The sequence below is a fragment of the Bubalus kerabau genome, chromosome 3 (assembly GCF_029407905.1).
Source record: "Bubalus kerabau isolate K-KA32 ecotype Philippines breed swamp buffalo chromosome 3, PCC_UOA_SB_1v2, whole genome shotgun sequence".
Taxonomy (NCBI): domain Eukaryota; kingdom Metazoa; phylum Chordata; class Mammalia; order Artiodactyla; family Bovidae; genus Bubalus; species Bubalus kerabau.
Window position 1 is genome coordinate 183252389 of NC_073626.1, and position 18583 is coordinate 183270971.

Sequence of the window (18583 nt, forward strand, 5' to 3'; positions counted from 1 at the left end):
TAGAGCCAGACATCCTGGAATGTGAAGTCAAGTGGGCCTTAGAAAGCATGACTATGAACAAAGCTAGTGGGGGTGATGGAATTCCAGTTGAGCTATTTCAAATCCTGAAAGATGATGCTGTGAAAGTGCTGCATTCAATATGCCAGCAAATTTGGAAAACTCAGCAGTGGCCACAGGACTGGAAAAGGTTAGTTTTCATTCCAATCCCAAAGAAAGGCAATGCCAAAGAATGCTCAAACTACCGCACAATTGCACTCATCTCACATGCTAGTGGAGAAGGCAGTGGCAACCCACTCCAGTACTCTTGTCTGGAGAATCCCATGGACGGAGGAGCCTCGTAGGCTGCAGTCCATGCAGTCGCTAGGAGTCGGACACGACTGAGCAACTCCACTTTCACTTTTCACTTTTATGCACTGGAGAAGGAAATGGCAACCCACTCCACTGTTCTTGCCTGGAGAATCCCAGGGACGGGGGAGCCTGGTGGGCTGCCATCTCTGGGGTCACACAGAGTCGGACACGACTGAAGCGACTTAGCAGCAGCAGCAGCAGCAGCACATGCTAGGAAAGTAATGCTCAAAATTCTCCAAGCCAGGCTTCAGCAATACGTGAATCGTGAACTTCCAGATGTTCAAGCTGGTTTTAGAAAAGGCAGAGGAACCAGAGATCAAATTGCCAACATCTGCTGGATCATCAAAAAAGCAAGAGTTCCAGAAAAACATCTATTTCTGCTTTATTGACTATGCCAAAGCCTTTGACTGTGTGGATCACAAGAAACTGTGGAAAATTCTGAAAGAGATGGGAATACCAGTCCACCTGACCTGCCTCTTGAGAAACCTGTATGCCAGTCAGGAAGCAACAGCTAGAACTGGACATGGAACAACAGACTGGTTCCAAATAGGAAAAGGAGTACGTCAAGGCTGTATATTGTCACTCTGCTTATTTAACTTCCATGCAGAGTACATCGTGAGAAACGCTGGACTGGAAGAAACACAAGCTGGAATCAAGATTGCCGGGAGAAATATCAATCACCTCAGATATGCAGATGACACCACCCTTATGGCAGAAAGTGAAGAGGAACTAAAAAGCTTCTTGATGAAACTGAAAGAGGAGAGTGAAAAAGTTGGCTTAAAGCTCAACATTCAGAAAACTAAGATCATGGCATCCGGTCCCATCACTTCATGGGAAATAGATGGGGAAACAGTGGAAATAGTGTCAGACTTTATTTTTCTGGGCTCCAAAATCACTGCAGATGGCGATTGCAGCCATGAAACTAAAAGACGCTTACTTCTTGGAAGGAAAATTATGACCAACCTAGATAGCATATTCAAAAGCAGAGACATTACGTTGCCAACAAAGGTCCATCTAGTCAAGGCTATGGTTTTTCCTGTGGTCATGTACGGATGTGAGAGTTGGACCGTGAAGAAGGCTGAGCCCCGAAGAATTGATGCTTTTGAACTGTGGTGTTGGATAAGACTCTTGAGAGTCCCTTGGACTGCAGGGAGATCCAACCAGTCCATCCTAAAGGAGATCAGTCCTGGGTGTTCATTGGAAGGACTGATGCTGAAGCTGAAACTCCAATACTTTGGCCACCTCATATGAAGAGTTGACTCATTTGAAAAGACCCTGATGCTGGGAAGGATTGGGGGCAGGAGAAGGGGATGACAGAATATGAGATGGCTGGATGGCATCACCAACTCGATGGACATGAGTTTCAGTAAACTCTGGGAGTTGGTGATGGATAGGGAGGCCTGGCGTGCTGTGATTCATGGGGTTGCAAAGATTCGGACACGACTTAGCGACTGAACTGAATAGAGCTAAACATATACTATGTGCCGGGAACTATTGCTAAATCCTGTGCATCCATTATCTCACTTAATCATTTGTATAACTCCATGAAGGGGACACCATTATTCCCTCATTTTGCAAATAATGAAACTGGGACTCACAAAGATTAAGCTATTTATCCAAGGTTGATGGCAAGGTCAAGATTCAAATCCAGGCAGTCTGTCTTCAAAGCCTGGACACATAACCTGGTTCCCCACAAAGCCCTAATCAGGACAAAGAAGCTCCTACTCTCACAGAACTTACATTCTAATGGAAGGAGCAAACAATATACAAACTAGAAAAGCAGCATGTGAAAAGATGCAAATATTAAAAGGTGCTCAATAGGAAAAAACAGAGCAGGATGTGATTGAGAGTGTGGGAGAAAAGGAGGTGATTTCAGCTGTAAATGGGATGGTCAGGATTAGCATCATTAAGGTGGTGACAGTTGAGTTCAGACATGAAAAAACTGAGGGAGTTGGCCATGTGGATATCCAAAGGAAGAGCATTCTAGGCAGGAAGAGCAGCCAGTGCAAAGGTCCGGAGGTAGGACTGTGCCCAGTGCATTCAAGGAACAAGGAGGTCCCTGGAGAAAACCGTAATTCAGAGAGACATATAGCCCAGTGTTCACTGCAGCGCTATTTACAGTAACCGGGACACGGAAGCAACCTAAATGGCCATCAACGGAGGAATGGATAAAGAAGATGTAGTCCATATATGCAGTGGAATGTCACTCAGCATAAAAAAGAATGAAATTGTGCCATCTGCAGAGACACGGATGGACCTAGAGACTGTCATAGAGTGATGTAAGTCAGAAAAAGAAAAATAAATATCATATATTAACGCAAACGTGTGGAATCTAGAAAAATGGTACAGATTAACCTATCTGCAAAGCAGAAATAGACACAAATGTAGAGACATGTATGGACACCAGAGAGAGGAAGAGGGTGTGAGATGAATTGGGAGACTGGGACTGTCATATACACATTACTAGCACTCTCAACTGAAAATCCCCTGGACGGAGGAGCCTGGTGGGCTGCAGACCATGGGGTCGCTAAGAGTCGGACACGACGGAGCAACTTCACTTTCACTTTTCACTTTCATGCATTGGAGAAGGAAATGGCAACCCACTCCAGTGTTCTTGCCTGGAGAATCCCAGGGACGGGGGAGCCTGGTGGGCTGCCGTCTCTGGGGTCGCACAGAGTCGGACACGACTGAAGCGACTTAGCAGCAGCAGCAGGTATAAAATGGGCTTTCCTAGTGGCTCAGATAGTAAAGAATCTGCCTGCAATGCAGGAGACCCAGGTTCAATCCCTGGGTTGGGAAGATCCCCTGGAGAAGGAAATGGCAGCCCACTCCAGTATTCTTGCCTGGAAAATCCCATGGACCCGGAGCCTGGTAGGCTACCGTCCATGGGGTCGCAAAGAGTCAGACACGACTGAACGACTTCACTTCACTTCAGGTATAAAATGGAGAAGGCAATGGCACCCCACTCCAGTGTTCTTGCCTGGAGAATCCCAGGGACGGGGGGAGCCTGGTGGGCTGCCGTCTATGGGGTCGCACAGAGTCAGACATGACTGAAGCGACTTAGCAGCAGCAGCAGGTATAAAACAGGTAATTAATGGGAACTTACTGTATAGCATAGGAAACTCTGCTCATTGCTCTGTGGTGACCAAATGGGAAGGAAATCCAAAAAAGAAGGGATGCATGTATACATATCGCTGATCCACTCTGCAGTATGGTAGAAACTTACACAACATTGTAAAGGAACTATACTCCAATCAAATAAGGAACAAGGCAGTCAATGTGGCTGGAGCAGAGGTGGGGAACACGGGGAAGAGTGGATGAGCTCAGAGAGAGAGATTATACAAGAATTGCAGGCCATGCAAGGACTTGGCTTCTAGTCTGGGTGAAATGAGAAGCCATTAGAGGGTTTTGAGATGTGAAACTACATAATCTGACATGATGTTTTGAAGGCTCACTTGCTGCTCTGTTGAGAACAACCTGTAGAGGAGCCAGGGTGGAAGCAGAGAGACCAATCCAAAGGCTCCCAAAGGAATGTGGGCGAGAGATGATGGTGGCTGGGATCAGGCTGGTTGCAGAGATGTGGTGAGGGGTGGTGGATTCTAGATCTATTTTGAGGAAGAGCCAACGGGTCTTCTGATGTGGGGGGAAAGGTTTGGGAAGGGAAATCAGGAGTTCACCTTCAGACACATTAAGTTCAAGATGCCCTAATAGATTTTCAGGTGGGAGTGTTAAGGAGGTGGTTGGAAAGAGGTGCCTGGCGTTCAGGGGAGAGGTCCAGGCTGGAGTTGTAAGCTTGAGGGTCATTGGAGAACAGTTTCAGTGGTCAGTGAGAACAAAAGCCTGGTCAGAGAGAACAGAATAGTAGCGTGCAGTAGTGGCCTCCTTCCTGAACTCCTCCTCTGCCTGGTGAGCTCGCTTCTCAGCCTCCCCACTGCTCAGTCCCAGCAACGTGCTTGAGTCTCCTCTTGACAGATGGCAATTTGCCCATGACCCAAACCAAGCACAGCAATGCAGTGAGGCTGGTGCTCAATTACTCCTGATTCTATACCACTGGTGGTATAGATAAAGAGATCAAGAGAAGCTATCTTCAGAAGTTCTGTTTAAAAAGTTATGAATCTAAAAGAGAGTTTTGCATTAGGTATATCAAATGCTGGAATTCTTACACTTTTCTCCTCTATATAAATCCAATATAAATATAATCTTGGGCATGATATGATTGTTGTTTTTCAGTCGCTCGGTCATGTCTGACTCTTGTGACCCCATAGACTGCAGCACACCAGGCTTCGCTGTCCTTCACTATCTCCCAGAGTTTGCACAAATTCATGTCCATTGAGTCGATGATGCCATCCAACCATTTCATCCTCTGCTGCCCCCTTCTCCTCTTGCCCTCAGTCTTTCCCAATATCAGAGTCTTTTCCCGTGAATTGGCTCTTTGAAACAGGTGGCCGAAGTATTGGAACTTCAGCTTCCACATCAGTCCTTCCAATGAATATTCAGGGTTGATTTCCTTTAGGATTGACTAGTTTGATTTCCTTGCTGTCCAAGGGACTCTCAAGAGTCTCTTCCAACACCACAGTTCGAAAGCATGATATGATAGCAAACATCTAAAGATTACCCCAAACCTAGAGACTTAGGGGAAATTCCAGTGTAATTGAATTGTTCACATAATATTTAAATAAAAACAAAGCATTATTTTATTGAAAAGAAAAATATCAGAAGAAAGAAATTGGATACTTAACTGTGAATATAGTGGTGACTTTTCAATGACTTCAGTTGCAAAGAGGAGCAGAGAAATGGGGCAGCAGCTAGAGGAGAAGTTGGAATCCAAGAGGAACTGTTTTCTTATGGGAGGTATTGCAGCACGTGTCCAGGCTGATGGGAACGGACTTTTCTGTACTTTCTTCCCTGTCTTTGCTCATTCTGTCCCAACTCCTTCAAATCCTTCAGGGCTCAAATCAGGTGCCCTTCTTCTCTGAAGCCTCCCCAGCTTCCCTGAGCCAGACACCAAAGGACTCTTTGCCCTTCCCCATCCCTAATTCCCATAACGTCTATTTAAGGGCATTTTTAAGTACAAGTTCCCTGAGAATCGCTCCCTATCTTGCCCATCTTTGTATTCAAAGCCTTCTCACTCCTCATTTTTCACTCAAGAGTACACCTGCTTGATAAACGTTTATTGAGTGAACAAGTGAATTCCAGGGACCTGAATTTACACAGGTTGGTCCAGGGACCTAGAAACAGCGATTTTATAAGTTGTGTATCTCAAACTCTTCTCTTGAAATAGACTTAGTAAAGTGAATGTTTATGTAGGGCGGTCTGGAGAAACAACTAGAAGCAACTGGAAATTTCCTTGAAGGCACATGTTTCCTTTAAAAATTCATGAAATGTTCCCTGGCGGTCCAGTGGTTAGGATTCAGTGCTCTCACTGCTGGGCTCACATTCAATCCCTGGTCAGGGAACTAAGATCCCACATGCAGTGCAGCTTGGCCTAAACAAAATAAAATGTTTAACCTACCCTGATATCGCTCTGGGTTTATCTTATTTCCAAATAATACTGTAATTTATTTATTATTTATTATTCATTTTCTCCCAAAAGTCTTGAAATAGAACTTGTACTTCTGAAAGTGACCCACCCTCAAAGTACGTGTCTCTTGGTTTGAGTATCTGGTAGAGGATTTGACACTGAAGAGGTTGCTTTACAAAATAGTGAGGAATTTGTTAGCCTGCAAGGTATTATCAGAGAAGGCGATGGCAACCCACTCCAGTACTCTTGCCTGGAAAATCCCATGCATGGAGGAGCCTGGTGGGCTGCAGTCCATGGGGTCACGAAAAGTTGGACATGACTGAAGTGACTTAAAAGCAGCAGCAGCAGCAGCAGCAGCAGCAAGGTATTATGATTGTATTCTGCCTCTGGGGGATGTCATGTTTTAATTATAGGAGAGAATACATGGAACATGTATATCTACTTAATTTATAAGAGGCAATATTTTCTAGTTAGGTAGCATAGTTCGGTGATTAATAATAAAACTAAAGCAAAAGCTCTGGAGTCATGCAGAGCTGGGTTGCAGTCTTGATTACATTATTCATTCATTCTGAGGGTGAAGTTGCTCAGTCGTGATCGCCTTTTTGCAATCCCATGGGCTGTAGCCTACCAGGCTCCTCTGTCTATGGAATTTCCCAGGCAGGAGTACTGGAGTGGGGTTGCCAATTCCTTCTCCAGGGGATCTGCCCAACCCAGGGATCGAACCCAGGTCTCCCACATTGCAGGCAGACACTTTACCCTCTGAGCCACCAGGGAAGCAAAATAAGTGGGTCATTCATTCTGACTGTACACAAGTTAGCAACCCCTCTAAGCCTTGGTTTTTTCCATCTCTAACACAGAGAATAACACAGGAAGAATAATGTTCCCTACCTCCTTGGGCTGCTGTAGGTATTGAGTGAGGTATTGCTTATATAGCCCTTGGCTCTCTCACTAGTACATAGTAGAAAGAAAGTAGAAAGTGAAGTTGCTCAGTCATCTCCGACTCTTTGCAGCCCCAGGGACTGTAGCTTGCCAGGCTCCTCCATCCATGGGATTTTCCAGTGGGTTGCCATTTCCTTCTCCAGGGGATCTTTCTGACCCAGGGATTGAACCTGGGTCTCCCGCACTGCAGGTAGACTCTTTACCATCTGAGCCACCAGGGAAACCAGAGCATATAGTAAGTGCTCAGTAAATAAGTGGGCTGGAAACCCAGACCAGCAAATAGATGATTACAGCGGGTTGCCATTTCCTTCTCCAGGAGATCTTCCTGATCCAGGAATCGAACCCGGGTCTTCTACATTGCAGGCAGATTCTTTACTGGCTGAGCTATGAGGGAAGCCCCAGTACCTAGTAAGTGTTCAATAAATAAATGGGCCAGAGACCCAGACCAGCAAATAGGTGACTACAGCCTTCAGTGAGAAGTGCTGGGGCAAAGGGTACTAAGTCCAGTGGGAGTCCCAGGAAAAACATTAGGGAAGGCTTCCTGGAGGAACTGACATCTTATCTGAGCAGCTGAAAGGAGGTTGGGATATGTTATGGGAAGAATAATGAGAAAGCTGGGTTTCCCTGGTGGCTCAAATGGTCAAGTGTCTGCCTGCAGTGTGGGAGACCCTGGTTCGACCCCTGGGTCTCAGGAAGATCCCCTGGAGAGGGAAATGGCAACCCAGTATTCTTGCCTGGAAAATCCCATGGATGGAGAAGCCTGGCAGGCTACAGTCCATGGGGTTGCAAAGAGTCGGACACAACTGAGAGACTTCAATGTCTACTGTCTTTTCTTTTCAGTTCATGGCAGGCGAGGAGAGATGAGAGGTAAGGCTGTAAATGGCAGGAGCAAGAGATCATATAGGACCAGATAGCCATGAAGAAGTTTGTCTTTCACGCAGAGAGCAATGGGGGTCATTGGAAAATTCTAAGGAGGGGAGCAGCTGACCAGATATGCAAGACTGGGGGCAGAGAGACTGGTGAGGAGATGAGAGGTGGTGTGATCTGAACTAGTGTTGGCCAGGAGATGGAGAAGGTGACCATGTTTGTGAGACATTTAGGAAGTAGTGATAATGATTGAGTGAAGGCTGGTGGAAGGAGATGGGGAGTATGGTTTCCAGGGGGCACAGTGGTACCTTCCATCAAGACAGGGAGAGAAGGAGTGAGGCACAAGATGGCCAGTTCAGTTTTGGACACACAGACTGTCTGTGAGACAGTCATATGAAACCATCCCATAAATGGTTATATACATAGATCTTAAGCCGGAGAAGGTTCCAGGCTGGAGAAAGAGTCTTGCAAGATGTGATAGGCTCAGTAATGGCCCCCAAAGATACCCAGGTCCTAATCCTTGGAACCTGTTATTGTCTATGGCAAAAGGAATATTGCAGATGTGATTAATTTAAGGATCTTGAGAAGGGGATGTTATCCTAGATCATCTGGATGGGCCAAAAATGTAATCATAAACATGCTTATAAGATGGAGATCAAGGGAAATTTGACCACAGAAAAGAAGGTAATATGACACAGAAGCAAAATGGCCCTTTAAGATGTGAACTTTGCCACAGGCCAAAGAATGCAAGGAATGTAGTTCTAGAAGGAGGAGAAGGTGAGGAAACAGATTCTCCTCTAGAGCCTTTGGAGGGAGTCTGGCCCCACTGATACCTTGATTTCAGTCCAATAAACTTCAGACTTCTGACCTTCAGGACTATAAGAGGATAAATAGGTGTTGTTTTAAGCCACCAAATTTGTGGTAATTTGTTACAGAGGAAATGACTATAGAAGACATCAACATTAATGGTGTAAGGAGAGCTGTTGGGGTTGCATGAAGGTTTCCAGGAAGCCTGGGTGGAGTGAGAAGAGCAAGGGGTCCAGCCTTTAAGATACACCCAAAGGGATTTCCCTGGTGGCCCAGTGGATGGGGATCTGCCTGCCAATGCAAGGGACATAGGTTTGATCCCTGATCCAAAAGGATTCCATGCAGCATGGAGCAACAAAGCTCATGCACCACAGCTACTGAGCCCATGTGCTGCAACTGCTGGCTAGCTAGATAAGCTTCTCAATAAGGCAGTGGGGTGAAATACCATAAGGTCATTTCAAAAGGGGGGAAATTCAAGCTTAGAGAAGCAAGCAATTTACTCAGCTGTATACAGCTTGGTCCACAGCAGAGCCAGGATGGGAACTGAGATCTGTCTGACTCCAAAGCCAATGTTCTTCAGCACAGTGCTTCCTGATATTTTCTAGAGGACCTCATGCTCCAGAACTAAACCTAAGTGGATTTTTATCCTGAACACCATCCCTCATCCACCCAAATATATGCGTCCTTTCCCAAGAGGCAGAGTTTAGTGGGTGCGAAGGAATGGTAGTCTTGAGCCTGGTCGGGATGGTGAGTCGGTGAAAGGCAGGAGACTGAGCCCAGAAAGAATGAAGGTGTGGGTGAGAGGGCTGGGTAAGGGGTGGTGGGGAACCAGTTCCTGAGCGCCTATTGGGTACACGCATGTGTGAGGCTCCCTCCTTCCCAAATCCCAACCAAGTGGCATTAGACTTCCCATTCTGCAGAGAACGAAACTGAGGTTCCAAGAAGGGACGTACTTTTCCTTAAATCACAGCTAGCTAGGTCACTAAGACACAGAGACCCCGGAGGCACGGTCCTCGGTTAGGTACGGAGCCAAGGGGCGGGTGTGGGCGGTCCTGGCGGAGCAGAGGCACAGAGACTGGTGTGCGGGGCAAGGGAGGGGTGGGGCGATCCCGGGCGCAGGCAGGGCACCGAGAGCCCTCCGATCCCGGGCTCGAGAGAGAGATGACGGACCGGGTGGGGATAAGGCTGAAGGGTGAGATCGTGAGGGCTGGGAACCAACAGACAGGAGAGGAAGACACAGGGTGCATTCAGGAGGGGTGCGGAGATGGGGCCCCGGGCTTTGGGAGGGAGGGTAAGTTCAGAGGCCCGACAAAGGGGCAGAGCCCTAGACGCGCCGAGAGCGAGGCCGGGCGGAGGAGCTTTAAGGGAGGCCGAAGGACCCGGCAGAGAGGCAGGGAGAGGGGACGTGGAGCCCTCTGAGGGGCCAAGGGCGGGGACGCGAGCCAGGGGCGGGGTTCTCAGGAGCAAGGAGGCCAGGGGGCGGGGTCGATGGGCCGGGGGCGGGGCAATGAGCCAGGGGCGGGGCTCTTAGGAGCCGGGAGGCTAGGGGGCGGGGCCGATGGGCCGGGGGCGGGGCAGTGAGCCAGGGCCGGAGTTCTCAGGAGCCGGGAGGCCAGGGGGAGGGCCGATGTGCCGGAGGCGGGGCAGTGAGCCAGGGCCGGGGCTCTAAAGAGCCGGGAGGTCAGGGGCGGGGCCGATGGACCAGGGGCGGGGCAGTGAGCCAAGGGCTGAGCTCTCGGGAGCCGGGAGGCCAGGGGTGGGGCCGATGGGCCGGGGGCGGGGCAGTGAGCCAGGGGCGGGGTTCTCAGGAGCCAGGAGGCCAGGGGGAGGGCCGATGGGCCGGAGGCGGGGCAAGTGAGCCAGGGGAGGGGCTCTTAAGAGCCGGGAGGCCAGGGGGCGGGGTCGATGGGCCGGAGGCGGGGCAGTGAGCCAGGGACAGAGCTCTCGGGAGCCGGGAGGCCAGGGGCGGGGCCGATGGGCCGGGGGCGGGGCAGCAAGCTAGGGCCGGGGTTCTCAGGGGCCAGGAGGCCAGGGGCGGGGCCGAGGAGCCCGGCGAGGGCCGGGGCCGGGCGGTCCCAGCTAAGGTGCGGAGACAGGCTGGAAGGCCGTGGGCGGGGCTGAAAAGCGGGCGGGGTGGGAAAGGTCGGGGTTCCCGGGACGCGAAGGGGAACGCGGCTGTGCCGGGCGAAGGGGGCGGGGCGGCACGGAGGGGGCGGGGCGCGCCGAGTCCCGGACGGCTCTCGCGGCTGGCGGAGAGGCCGGCCCCGCGCAGTGCAGCAAGCGCCCCCCGGGCCCCATTCCGGCAGCCCCGGCGCCCACACCTCGCACCCGCCATGCCCGAGCAGCTCAGCGTCGCCGAGTTCCTGGCCGTCACGGCAGAGGACCTCAGCTCCCCGGCCGGGGCTGCCGCCTTCGCCGCCAAGATGCCCCGGTGCCGGGGGGCAGCCCTGGCGCGGGAGGAGGTGAGAGGAGGGCCGCGGTGGGAGGGTTCTGGGGTCCTGGCAGGGCCTTTCCTTGACCTTCACAGGCGTGACCCGAGCAGTGATGGTCCTTACCGCGCCCCAGAAACCTGCCCCTTCTCTAAATCTTTGAGAACCGAGTGCATCTCTAACATCTGCGTCCTCCCCGTCGAGTGCCTGGGGCTAGGGGCGGGGGGCGAGGAACCATTTGCGGCGCCTCGCAATCACCTCGACGACAGACTTCCCAGGTCGAGGGACATACCCCCAGTGTTCTTGATGACCTGCAGCCCGGTCGCTTGCGGGTTTGCTCAGCGCCTCACTGCATCTGTTTGGGTTTTCATCTTTGGAGCCTCACAAGTTCATCCCCTAAGTCACTCCCTTTCTGGAAAGCCTACCTTCCCGCCACAGTCCGGAACGAAACTTCTCCCTGGGAACAGGGAGGCCCCCTCTCCCCCAGACTGCTGGTTCTGAGATTTGGCTGCTGTGTGGAATGAATGCGGAGGAGAAGGCGCCAGGAGCTGGGGTTCACCTTGGCCAGGCTGTTCAAGAGTTTACAGTCTCCTCTCCCCTCCCCTCTCCTCTTTGTCTTTTCCAGCATTGCCGTCCCAGGCCTTTCCTTTGGCCTTTGCAGGCTGCCCCACCCCATTCCCCTGCTCAGAGGAGTTCGTTCCTTTTCTCCAGACCCACCGCACTTTCCTGGGCCTCCTCTGCCGGAATATTCTAGGGCAGACACCCTGAGGCTTTGGGCCAAAGGAGAATAATGTGTTTTTGCAGCTCTCTTTCAGAAGATACCCTTAATTTAGGTGGCGTTTTGGACCTCAGAAGTGGCTCTCACCTTCCATCCTTCACCCTGAGAATATTGAGCACCTACTGTGTAGCAGATAAAAAGATTAGTAGTTCCTCATACTCTGGGCCAATGTCTTGGGGAATCTCTGCTCCTCCTCCTCTCCCCTGCAGTCTGAACCCCCATCCTAGAGTAGTGATAATAGAGGACTGTGGAAAGATCATCCTCTTTAGGGAGCGCAGTGGACCTGTGTTCAAATTCTGGCTCTGCAGTTTGCCAGCTGTGTGAGCTTGGGCATGTGACCTGATCTGTTTGTGTCCCCACTTTTGGCATCTGTAAAATGGGGATAATAATGTTTGCCTCACAGGACTATGGTATTATATGAGGCCACGTAGGTAATGCATGCATTTTGATTAATGGAATGATTATAGGGCTAATTGACAGACCTCTTTAGATGGGGATGGGTCTCTTTTTGTCCTCATGTCTTTCACAGTTCAGTTCAGTTCAGTCTCAGTGGTGTCTGACTCTTTACGACCCCTTGGACTGCAGCACGCCAGGCTTCCCTGTCCATCACCAACTCCCAGAGCTTACTCAAACTCATGTCCATTGAGTTGGTGATGCCATCCAACCATCTCATCCTCTGTTGTCCCCAGCCTAGCCTAATGCTTTGCTATATATAGTCGGGGAGGGGCAGTACCTGTTTGAAGCAGCGATGACCTTTGGCTTCTTTCCTTGAGCAGAGCCAGTAGCATGGAACCTACCACCTGTGAATGTAGGATGTATTTTACTGGAGGCTTACAGGGAAACTGCCCAGAACCTCCTCCTGAGGAGAGAGAGCCTCCAGAGGATTGTCTTCATTTTATGACCTGGAAGAGGTCAGTGTGATCAGCATCCTTAGGGCTTTCACAATTCATACTCCTCTTGGGGTTGTTCATTAAAATGTTAAATCAGAGCAGGATCTGGAGAAAGGGCTGTACTATGAACCTTTCTCCAGGGACAGAAATGCCCACTTATGCCCATGCATCTGGCCTTGCCCGGCTCCGTGTGGGTAAGCGCTTGTGTGTGCCTGGGGGAGGGAGTCCTCAGAATGGATGTGGAGGCCACCGCAGGCTCCTATCAGGACTCCGCCTTGGCTCCAGGGTAGGCCTGACAAAACCCAAATCTTTGCCTTTGAGACTTTAGTCTGGTGCATGCAAGGGTTCATTTGTGCAACAGAAAGGTTTCTGACACCCAAATTCAGCTTTTCTCTTCAGCATGTCAGTGCCTCAAAAGTTAGACTCTGACCTTTGGACTTTTCTGAGGTTTCCTGTTTGGCTTCGCGTTTGTGTTTATATTTACATGCAGTTTGATGCTGGCATTCCCCCAGCCTCAGTTCTGGGCATGACTGACTCCCAGGCTTGAAGCTCCATTTGGCTGAATCCAAATTTGACCGATTCTCAAAGCAAGTCCTCCAGCTGGTTTTCTGGGAGTCACTAAGGGCTCTGCCCTGGGACTTGCAGTCTTTTTTTGCTGTCCTGCTAAGAAGGGTCCTGGATAGGTTACAGGAAACGAGAATATCGATGCTGAGAAGCGCTTGAAGGTCGAGATCACCTAGGAACTTCCATTTAAGATGAGGAGGAGACACATGTATACCTATGGCTGATTCTTGTCAGTGTTTGACAGAAAACAACAACATTCTGTAAAACAATCATCCTTCAGTTAAAAAATAAGTAAATGAAGATTAAAAAAATGATAAATCTGAAAAAAAAGATGGGGAAACTGATATCCAGAGAGTACTATAGACTTGTGTAAGCACCCACAGCTGGGGAGTGGAAGAATCAGCATTTCCACCCAAATGTTCTAACCCTTGGTCCTATTCGCTTTCCTTCTAAAGTCTATGTAATTTCTCTGAACCTCAGTTATTTACCCTTAAGATGGGTCTAATAATCCTTCCTTGCTTGCCTCTCTGGGTTGGTAAAGGTTTTTGTTTTTAATTTAAAACTGTTCATAAGGGAGTATTAAAACAGATGATCATTCTATCAACCACCTTCTTCCTGTCCTGGGCCGTTGTTACATTGATATTCACAGTAATACAGGTGAAAAGGGACCTAGGGAGACTAGGGCAGTTGCCCTGTGTCACATAGTGGATCTGTCTGACTTTAAGGCTGTTCTGTGTCAGTTCTCCATGCTATTTCTCTGCTAGGCACCAAGAACATAAAGATGCTGCTCAGGTTTGCTGACTGGTAAGTGGAACCCCAGGAGTCTATCCAGAGTACACAGAGAAAGATATGGTTAGTGCCATAAGAGACCAGTGGAGCAAGGCAGGGAGAGAGACTGATGTAGTCAGGGACAGCTTTCTGGAGGAGGTGACACTTCCAGATAAGTTTGGAAGGATGGAAGAACTCCACTAAGTGGAGAGGACAAGTGAATGAATATGGAAACAGATGGGAAGAAAGCATATTCAGAAACCAAGTAGGCCACTATGACTTGCAGTGGGCCGCTAAGTTTCACTATGACAATGCCGAGACTTTATGCTATGTCATGTGTCTTAAACTACCAATGAACTTACAGTGGGTCTTGGATGAATCAGTCCACCACAAATGTGCTTGTGTTTTGTATATGTTTTTGGAAATTTAATGAAGTTTTCATTGAACAAAAGACATACTGATTTTTAATTTAAAAATTTAAAGACAACAGAAAAGGCTACAGTCACCTCTGACCATGTCTCATGATTCCTGTCCTCTCTCCAGAGGTAACTGCTATGTAAATGTGCATGCTTCCCAGTATCTGTCCTCAGAAAATGTGTTCTCAGTAAAGGGGTGGTGGTGAAGAGGGATATTTACCTAAATCAGTATCATGTCTTATAATGCATAGTTTTAAGTTTCCTTGGGGTCAAATTAATCTTTTCCTTTGTAACTTTAGAGTTTTTGAATCTAATTTTAGGAAGTGTTTCATTCTTAATTCTCAGTATTCTTGTGAATTCTACATTCTGCTTTGTCATGTGTCAATATTTGTTTTACCCAAATAATAACATTTTTGTTTTTTAAAAAATGGTAAAAATTATGTAATCTTAGAGATATTTTTTGTTTGCAAGAAACAGAAAGCCTCTCAAGTTTATGTTAAAGGTAAACTTGTTTTAAGGAATTAGAGGTGCCTTGTGGTACTGAGCATCAGTAGACCTTACCCAGGCCTCACCAAGGCCCCACTTGAGGCTGAAAAGTCGTCAGGAACAAAAGCAGCTGCTTCATCCTTCCCATTGCCTCCGGCCTCTGTTTCTTTCTGCACCTCTGAGCAGTGCTTTTGCTCACTCATCGTCACTCAGGCCCCCAAGGGCATCATACAGTCTTCTGGGAGGCCAGGCATCGTCAGCCCCCACCTTCACATGACCTCACTGGTCCAGCTTCTAAAGGCAACCAAGCCAGTCTTGTGTCCCACTTCCAAGTTCCTGGTAGGTTGGCGGCCCCGCCCACCAACCCTCTGGACTGGTTCTAGAAGCTGGGTCTCCTCCCCTGGTTTCATCAGCAGAGGTCATAAAGGGATACAGCCAGGCAGGGAAACAGCCACAGAGACCTATACTGTGGGAGGAGACACTTCTCAGAGAAGAGGAGCAGGACCTGGAAAGTCCCCACCCACACCCCCACTTGTCCATGGCAATCCATTTGGCACAATCTAGAAGGCAATGGCACCCCACTCCAGTACTCTTGCCTGGAGAATCCCAGGGATGGAGGAGCCTGGTGGGCTGCAGTCCATGGGGTCGCTAAAAGTTGGACACGACTGAGTGACTTCACTTTCACTTTTCACTTTCATGCATTGGAGAAGGAAATGGCAACCCACTCCAGTGTTCTTGCCTGGAGAATCCCAGGGACGGGGGAGCCTGGTGGGCTTCTGTCTATGGGGTCGCACAGAGTTGGACACGACTGAAGCGACTTAGCAGCAGCAGCAGCAGGTTCCAGGGAGAGGCGCTGTGTTCATCCTGTTTTGTGCCTCTGGTTATCCAGGTGAAGAGGAACCCCAGTTTGGAAAACTCAGCTGTAGTACAATTAAAAAGATGGCGAGCTGAGGCTTGCAGCATGACTTGGAGGGTCTTGAGTGTCATTTAGGCATTTGGGCTTTTTGCTGGACAGTAGAGACAAGTGGACCAATCATGTTGTCTAAGGATTGGATGAGGTTGTCCCTGCCGAGGGACACAGTGGCCAACATGGTGCAGGGAAACTGCTCCATGCCAGGCCCCACATTAGGCCCTGGGTAGACACATTGCTCATTAAAAGAGACACAGTCTCTGCTCTACTGAGCTTATAGTCTTCTGGGGAAGACAGACAGTAAATAGGCCAGTAATTGCACATGTCATAAATGTCATGGAGGCTCATCCTCCCTGTCTAGGCCTGCCCTGAGGTTTGGTTCTGGGGCCTCATCTCTGCAGGCAATCTCATCCATATACGTAGGTTCAGTCTTCTGTCTTCAGGTGACTCACATAGGTGTACCTTTAGCCCAGACCCTCATGTCCAGCTGCTCACATGGCTGTTTCCCTTTCACTTGGTCAGTGTGTCCAAAGCCACGTCACAACTTCTGCCCCAGGCTAGCCTTTCCAGTTTTCCCTTTTGGAGAAAGGTCCTTCCCTCTCTTCTGTTACACAAGCCAGAAGCTCCATGTCCTTCATCACTAAAGGTCATCGGTGTTAACTTCTAAGCATCCCTGTCTGCTTCTCTACATCGCGACCCTGGTCCACGTCACTGTCGCCTCTCCCCTGGAATGCTGCACTGGCCTCCTGACTTGTCTTTCCACTTTTACTCTGGCTCTGTTCTCCCTAACAGCCCTGTGTCACTGTCTTTGGCAGCATACATCCTAGATCCATTTTACATTTATTTGCATAATTACTTTATTAAAATCTGATTTTTCACTAGATTTCGACTTCCATGAGACAAGAACCTCTCTCACCACTGGATCCCTAGTGTTGACCATAGCACCATAGTAGGAGCTCAGAAAATATCAGTGGAATAACAATGAAAAGAAGAAACCTGAAAAGGAGGATTAATAGAGAATGATGGGGTGAGGGTGCTCTAGTTGGAAGGAACACCTTAGGGAACATCTGAGTTAGTAAAGACCCTAAAGTGTTTGTGACACTGAAAGAAGGCCAGAGGAACAGAGCATAGCCTGGCAAACGGAAGAGCCATCCCAGATGAGTTTGGGAAGCGAGGGCCAGATGATCTTCAAGTTTGTAGGTCCTGGTGGCAAGTCTGGATTTTATTTATTTTGCAGGCAAGCAACATGACCCAATTTATATTTTTTATTTATTTCTTTTTAATATTTGCTTCTTTTAATATCTATTTATTTATTTGACTGCCCTGGGTCTTAGTTGCAGCATGCGAGCTCTTAGTTGCTGCATGTGGGATCTAGTTCCCTGACCAGGGATTGAACCAGGGCCCTCCTGCATTGGGAGCAAGGAGTTCTTAGCCACTGAACCACCAGGGAAGTCCCCCTCAACTTGTATTTTAGAAAGATCGTTATCAGCTGCTGCATGGAGACTGGATTGGAGGAGTCGGGAGAAGACCCAGGGAGGCTGTTGGCAGTTGGCAGTTGTTCATGGAAGAGCCGATGGTGGTTGTGGGGAGAAGTGGTTGGGGCTGTGGTTGGTGGAGAAGTGGGCAGATTCTAGAAGGATTTTATAAGTAGTGACAGCAGGATTTGTTGATGGAATGCATGTGGGGAGTGGTCAAGAATGGTTCCCAAATTCCTAACAGAAGAATGCCATTGCCCCTTCCTAGGAAGAGAAATCTGAGACAGGAACAGGTTTGGAGGGTAGTCAAGAATTCTGTTTTTACATCTTATAGGTTTTTGAAGCATTCAAGTGGAGAAGTCAAGAAGACATTTTGATATATTCATTTGAAGGTCAAAGGACTAGGCAGGAGATACACATTTGAGAGTTGTCAGCACTGAGATGGGCTTCCCTAGTAGCTCAGATGGTAAAGCATCTGCCTGCAATGCAGGAGACCTGGGTTTGATCCCTGAGTCGGGAAGATCCCCTGGAGAAGGAAATGGCAACCCACTCCAGTATCCTTGCCTGAAAAATTCCATGGACAAAGGAGCCTGGTGGGCTATCGTCCATGGGGTCGCAAAGAATTGGACATGACTGAGTGACTAACATACACACACAGCATTGAGATAATGGGTTTCAAACTTGGATCTGTGTAAGCATCACCTGGCATCATTCCCAGAGAGTCCTACTGAATAGCTGTTTCTTACTTAGCCTTCTTATTGCAAGTAACAGAAACCAACCTGAGCTGATTTAAACAGAAAAGAAGTTCACTGAAAGGGAATATTCAGTAGTTCACAGGATTTCTGGGAAGCTGGAGAACTGGGGCAAGGCAGCAGACGGGATCCCAGCCAAGCCACTCTACTGAGCCAGTTTGGCGAGGACGCTGCTGACATGCATTAAATGCCGCAGCTTGTACCACTGCTGTGCCCTGGGGACTGGGTACCTTCGCTGTTGCTGTTGTTATTCAGTCGCTCAGTCGTGTCAGACTCTGCGACCCTAGAGACTGCACTATGCAGTGCTTCCCTGTCCTTCACTATCTCCTGGAGTTTGCTCAAACTCATGGCCGTTGAGTCAGTGATGCCATCCAACCATCTCATCTACTGTCAACCCCTTCTCCTCCTGCCCTCAATCTTTCCCAGCATCAGGATCTTTTCCAATGAGTTGGCTCTTCGCATCAGGTGGTCAAAGTATTGGAGCTTCAGCTTCAGCATCAGTCCTTCCAATGAATATTCAGGGTTGACTTCTTTCAGATTGACTGGCTTGATCTCCTTGCTGTCCAATTTTGCCATCAGTATCAGAATGATCTTCCACTCTCTCTGCTCCTGATTCAAAGTCTGCATTGAGTG

At 48.9% G+C, this 18583-nt stretch overlaps 1 protein-coding gene and 1 non-coding gene across 2 annotated transcripts in view; one reads left to right on the forward strand and one right to left on the reverse strand.

Moving 5' to 3' along the window:
• Positions 1–10738: 10738 nt before the first annotated feature.
• ASAP3 (ArfGAP with SH3 domain, ankyrin repeat and PH domain 3) overlaps positions 10739–18583 on the forward strand; it is a 50451-nt gene continuing 42606 nt past the window's right edge. The window contains 1 exon segment of the mRNA XM_055574177.1: positions 10739–10944. Within this exon segment, the coding sequence (XP_055430152.1) occupies positions 10816–10944 (129 nt within the window). The 5' untranslated portion in view covers positions 10739–10815.
• Positions 17099–17173, reverse strand: TRNAW-CCA (transfer RNA tryptophan (anticodon CCA)). The gene has a single exon. It is a non-coding gene; the product is annotated as a tRNA-Trp (tRNA).